Source organism: Rhincodon typus, chromosome 29 (genome assembly GCF_021869965.1).
Source record: "Rhincodon typus isolate 14 chromosome 29, sRhiTyp1.1, whole genome shotgun sequence".
In the NCBI taxonomy this organism is placed as follows: domain Eukaryota; kingdom Metazoa; phylum Chordata; class Chondrichthyes; order Orectolobiformes; family Rhincodontidae; genus Rhincodon; species Rhincodon typus.
The window spans coordinates 12,191,471-12,197,733 of record NC_063360.1 but is presented as its reverse complement, the minus strand read 5'-3'; the positions used below and the strand labels follow the sequence as shown (position 1 = coordinate 12,197,733).

Below are 6,263 nucleotides of genomic sequence, written 5' to 3'. Positions count from 1 at the left end.
CAATTCTAGGAGTTTTCTCCCACTTTCCAGTTCAGAATCTCTCACATCCCTCCCCCACGCACTTTTTCACTCATTCACAATTTCCCTGCTCGTGCTGTTAGGTGCTCGCTGATTTAGGTGAGTTGACTATGGATTGATGTGACCAAAGAATATTGTTGTCCTTGTGAGACTTCAAGCTTCATTTACCATGACCAGCTTTTTCCTTTAACTTCCTATGACAATGAAGTCAATACCAACATCCTGATGGTTACCATTGACCAGAAACTCAACCGGACTAGCCATACAAGTACTGTGGCTACAAGACTGAATAAGGTGCTAGGAATCCTGCAGTGAATAACTCACTTCCTGCCTTCCTAAAGCCTGTCCACCATCTACAAGTACACATCAGGAGTGTGATGGAATACTCCCTACTTGCCTGGATGAGTACAGCTTCAAAAACATTCAACAAGGTTGACACCATTCAGGACAAAGCAGCCCGCTTAATTGATATCACAAATATTCATACTCCCCACTGCTAAAGTGAAAGTGTTTCTGAACGATGCATGCCTAATGTTATTGTTTGTATTTTTTCTTCTATTAATTCATGGGACATAGGCATTTCTGGCTGAGCCAAAATTTATTTCCTGTCCCTAGTTGCTCTTGTGAAGGTGGCAATGAGCTGCCTTCTTGAACCGCTGCAGATCCACAATGCCATTAGAAGTGAGTTCCAGGATTTTGACTCAGTGACACTGAAGGAATGGCAATACATTTCCAAGTCAGGATAATCAGTGGCTTGGACGGAAACTTGCAGCTAGTGGTATTCCTATACATTTGCAATTCTTGTTATTGCAGATGGTAGTGATTTCAAAGACGCTGTCTAGGGAACTTTGGTGAATTTCTGCTCTGCATCCTGTCAACGCTGCTGTTACTGAGTATCAGTAGTGAATGGATTGAATTTTTTGAGTATGCTGTGCCAATCAAGCACTGTTCTGGATGGTCTTGAGCTTCTTGCATTTTGTTGGAGCGGCACTCATCCAGGAACGTAAGGAGTATTCCTTCACAGTCTGGACTTGTGCCTTGTAGACGATGGAAAGGCTTTGGCAAGGCAGAAGTTGAGTTATTTGCTGCAAGGTCCCTAGCCTCTGACCTGCTCTTGCAGCCACAATAGTTATATGGTGAGTCCAGTTCAGTTTTTAGTCAATAGTAACCTCTAGGGTATTGATAGTGAGGGATTTAGTGGTGGAAATGCCATTGATTGTCAAGGAACATTCTCTCTCGTTAAAGATAGTCATTTCTGACAGTTGTATAGCGTGAGGGATACAATATCACAGGACTCATTGTCTGATAACCCTATTGGTTTGTGTGCTGTGAAGTCTTTCCTTGTTTCAGTGAATACCCTTCAAATATACTGCACTGGCTGTAAATCACTTTGAAATATCTGCTGGTCATGAAAAGTGCTTCATCAATGCAAGTGACTTTTTCTTTCTTCATGTAACAAAGCTAATTTCTGTTGCACATTCTCTATTTTGTGATTGTATATAAGAATTCCTAGAGGGTCAGAACAGAGACCTTACCTCTGCACTCAGCAATCCCTGGTGGATATCACCAGCCACCAATTCTGTTGGAAGTCATAGACCTAATATCCTACTAATACAAATTAAGAAATCCCACCTAATACCTTCAGTTCAAATGGTAATTACTGAAGGTTATGATGATCAGTAAAAGTGAAATCCCATTTGCCAGTTGGGTCCATTATATTGGGGAATCGGGACTGGATATCCATTCCTGCTTCTATTTATTATATCCTTATAACACTTTGTACATTCCTGATACAAAGGTCCTGAATTTGGGTTGTGAATTCTGCTTGGATGTATTCCTGGAGGTTTCATCACATATCCTGTCCCACCCACTTCCTCCCCATCTCCAGTACTGTTTGTGATTAATGAAGTAAAGTGTTCAAAGAACATTCCAACACGTCATTTTTTAAAATTTCAAAGTCTGCGATTCTTTTCCTCTGAGATTTTTGGAAAGACCGCAAACAATTTTTCGTTGCTGGTGACTTCAGGCTAATCCTGGAGGATTGGTAACTCTAGCCTGAGCATCCATATACTTCCTCACTTTCCCAGGTGCTGCGTGTAGCAATCCACATTTGCCATAGAATGTTTCTGACACGTTTCATTTAAACATGGATTAAACATTGGTTACCTGAATATTCTGGGCCCATACCACATTTGTTTCTCTTTGCTCCATAAAGAACTTTGGAAAAATTTATTCTGAACATCTTATTTAATAAAATGATTTTTTGTAGGAATATTACATCAGATACTAGCACAAAAAACATCCAAAAACACAAGAAAGAGCTGGCAACAAGTGCATCTGATGAATGAATGCAAAATTTGCATTTTCGTAGCATATTTTTACATGTCCAGGATGTTCCAGAGCACCTTCCATTCAATGAATGTATCAAAGAATATGATGGAGTTAACACATAGATCAGACATGGTTATTTGATTGGCAGCACAGTGATAAGAGGTTGAATGACTTACTCCTGGATCTACATTCCTAATGTAGACAATGCTTTACTCCATGGATGTATGCTAACTTGAATGTTTGATTCTGGAAAACAGTAAGAATATATTTGTAGCTAACTGTGCTGTATCTGAGCTAGTGATGATTGACACTGACACTGGGTGCTCACATGGGCAAGTCCATTTCCCACAACCAATACACGTCACTTTGATGAAAACAAGTACTCAAACTCTTAAAAAAAGTTTTAGAAGTATATCAGAAGTACCAACACATACCGAACAGATTCAATTGACATACTTTTATTGGAGCAATGTTCAATTAAAGTGGACTCTGGCTGATTGATGACTTGGCAGTGTTGATATGTAATTTTCTGTAATATCATTAACCAATATTCCAGAACATTATACTCATGAGATTCAAATTAAATTTATTCACAAAAGTCAAATGTTAGACCCAATGAGTAAGCACTGCACATCTTTGTTTGCATGCTAAGGATGACAGTCTCTTTCAAATAACTATTTAACAGCAATATTATTTATTTTTAAAGAAGATAATCTGTAAGACAACAAGAAGTGAAAGACCACTTCGATCCTGTCAATATTCTCACTCTGTTGAGAACCAGATTCATCACAACATCTTCTACCGCTAATCATTTTCTTCAAGGATCTGAAAACTGTGGAAATCCTCACCTTCCTTGCACCATGTATTCTACAAACTTGGGATTACCTAACTACTATTTCTTCTCTTTCCTTCTACTCTTTACAACCTTGGTGGTGTCCTGCACTGTGGGCCTTGCCCCTTCACCCAGGTTTCCCAATGATATAAAAAAAATTGCACATTATCTACAGGATTCAATAGACCTACATTGGGACGGTAATGAAAGACAGCATTTTGCTACAGTGTTGTGATAATGGAAAAGCATAGAAAGCAGTGGTGCCTTTATATTCTCCCCATAACACTGGAGTGTCACCTCAGTAATCAAAAGATAAAATTTATCTTTTGGTGTATAACTAAGGCCAGTCCCATCTGCAGTTTGCTTATATCCAGGTCACATTGGTAGCTTTTAAGATCCAGGCATTTTTATCATGACTATTGATTCATGATGGATTAAGTTATTTTGGAGCTGGAGGCTGCCATCACATTGTCACTTCAACCAAGGTACTGTTTAACAGTTTTTCTAAAATACCGATAGTTTTCCATCAGATATTTTGCCAGCTTTTGTCGATGGACTGGATGTGTTCCTTGGCTTTCATCCTTAAGGAGGCAATGCTGGAACTTCTCTGGTCTACATCTTCCAAAGGATATTTGTCCACAAATGTTGTTGCGCATTGGTAGGTTGGCGATCCCATCGACTGCATTGTCTGGACCATCGGTGGTGGAGAATTTAAGAATGAGTGGCTTGAGTAGTTGGTCTGTAAGCCTTGCGGTGCCGCCATGAAGCTGGGTATGCTGTGGATGGAAGTTGCACTAGAGATGGGAGATGTTAGCCAAGGATCCAGTGGAAGGGAATTGCTTAAGGGTCCAACACTGGAGGACATCGGTGGCCTATTAAAGGATAGCATGGGAGAATCGTGCAATTTCATTGCACTAGCCTCTATCTTCTCTTGTCTCCTCCACTTTGCCCTCCTATTTTGAAACCATACCTGTGATTTTTAAAAGAAAGACATTTTGAAGAGATGGTATGTGCAGATTATATAATGTCTGTGCAAGCTTAAATTGCCTTCCATGCACAACGTTTCCCACCATCCCATCAATTTTCCATTCTTGTCCCCTGACTGTTCTGACTCAAGATATATGGACACTATCTGCCCTCACAGGGCTACACCAATACTCAGTTTACATAATGGCTTCATAACAGCTAATCTTCGGTGGCCAGCATGCATTTCTGTCAGAAAGTGACTTATTGAAGTAAATAGAGATTGGTTTTCTGGATGCTACTAATGGAAAGCGGCTGAGGGACATGCCTAAACAAAGAGATCTAGGAGTTGAAATATATAACTGAATGAAAAGGCAAATGCTGCTAAGCAACACCACAAAGGAGGCCAACAGAATTTTGGATTTCATACACAGAGTACCAGTGTGAAGCAGTAATGATGGATTTGTACATAATACTAGTTAGATTAAAATAAGAATATCATGTAGATTTCAGTGCCTGTTATAAAAAAAGCATTAAAAATATGAAGCATAGATTCATCAGGATAACGTCATGAATGGGAAACTACAGTGTTGAGAAGAGACTTGAGATATTTGGTATCTTTTGAAGAGTTTCATATACCTTGTCGGAGACTTAGCAACAAGAGGTCAGCAATTTCAAACTGCGACTAAGAAAATTAAGACTGTGCTTAGACAAAGTTTCTTCACATAAGGGCTGTAACATGAAATACTTTGCAATCTCTCAAAGACCAAGAGTCATTGGAACTCCTTGCCACAGAGAGCTTGCATATATTTAAGGCTGAGATAGATTCTTGATCAGTCAGGGAATCAAAGATACAAGGAAAGAACAAGAAAGTGGATGTGACGAATGTCAGGTCAGCAATGATATATTGAATGGTGGAGTAGGATTGAGGTGCTGAAAGGCCTACTTCTGCTCCTATTTCTTATGGTCTTAAGGGAATGTTTTTTGCAGAAATCATTGGATCTTTTATAGGAAAACTGGCAAATGGAGTAGGATTGAGGTGCACTAGCAGTCATCTTCCCCAAATCCTTGGCCAGTTAGCTTAAAATCTGCTGTGGGGAAAATGTTAGAGTCTATCATTGAAGCGGTAATAGTACAGCATTTAGAAATCCATGATATTTAGTCAATATAATCAGCATAACTTCATGAAGGGGAAATTATGGCTGACAAACATATTACACTTTTTGCAGACATAACAAGGAGGGTAGATGAAGGGGAACGTGTTGATATAATATATTTGGATTTCAAAAAGGCACTCAATAAGATATTGTACACAAGGCTACGTAATAAGACAAGTGCCCATGATGTTGGAAGTAGTATATTAGCATGAATAGAGGATTGGGTGATGAATAGACGGCAGAGAGATGGAATAAAAGTGGCATTTTCAGGATGGCGACCTGTAACTAATGGAGTCCCAAGGCATCAGTATTGGAGCCACAGTTATTTACAATATATATGAATGATTTGGATGATGGGAACAAATAAAAATTGGTGAGAAAGCAAACAGTAAGACGGATTTAGAGGGATATAGACAGGTCAAGTGAGCAAGCAAAAACTTGGTAGATGGAATATAACATTGGAAAATGTGAAGTTATGCCCTTTGGCAGGAAGGAGAGAAGAGCTGAATATTATTTAAATGCAGAAAGACTGCAGAAAGCTGTAGCACAGAAGGATTTGGAGGTCCTTGTGCATGAATCACAAAAAAAACTAGCACCCAGGTTTAGTAATAGAGAAGAGAAATGGAATATTGGCCTTTATTTCAAAAGGATTGTAGTATATAAATAGGGAGGTTTGCTAAAGCTATCTGTAAGGCACTATTCAGACCACAGCTGGAATACTGTGGACAGCTCTAGTTCCCTTATTGAAGGGAAAATATCCTGGCATTGCAGGTAGTCCAGGGAAGATTCACTAGCTTAATCTGAGTATGGAAGGATTTTCTTATGAGGAGAGGTTGATAGGTTGGGCTTATACTCATTGGAGTTTAGGAGAATGAGTAAAGACTTGATTGAAACATATAAGATTTGTACGCCCCCCACCATCCCGCCCCCCCCCCCCCCCCCCCCCCCCCCCCCCCCCCCCC

The 6,263-nt window shown here is 39.7% G+C and overlaps 1 protein-coding gene across 1 annotated transcript in view; it reads right to left on the bottom strand.

Moving 5' to 3' along the window:
* Positions 1 to 3,707: 3,707 nt before the first annotated feature.
* The window catches only part of rx1 (retinal homeobox gene 1), a 9,136-nt gene continuing 6,580 nt past the window's right edge, over positions 3,708 to 6,263 (bottom strand). The window contains exon 3 of the mRNA XM_020528795.2: positions 3,708 to 4,151. Coding sequence (XP_020384384.1) covers positions 3,708 to 4,151 — 444 coding nt within the window. The remainder of the gene's footprint in view (positions 4,152 to 6,263) is intronic.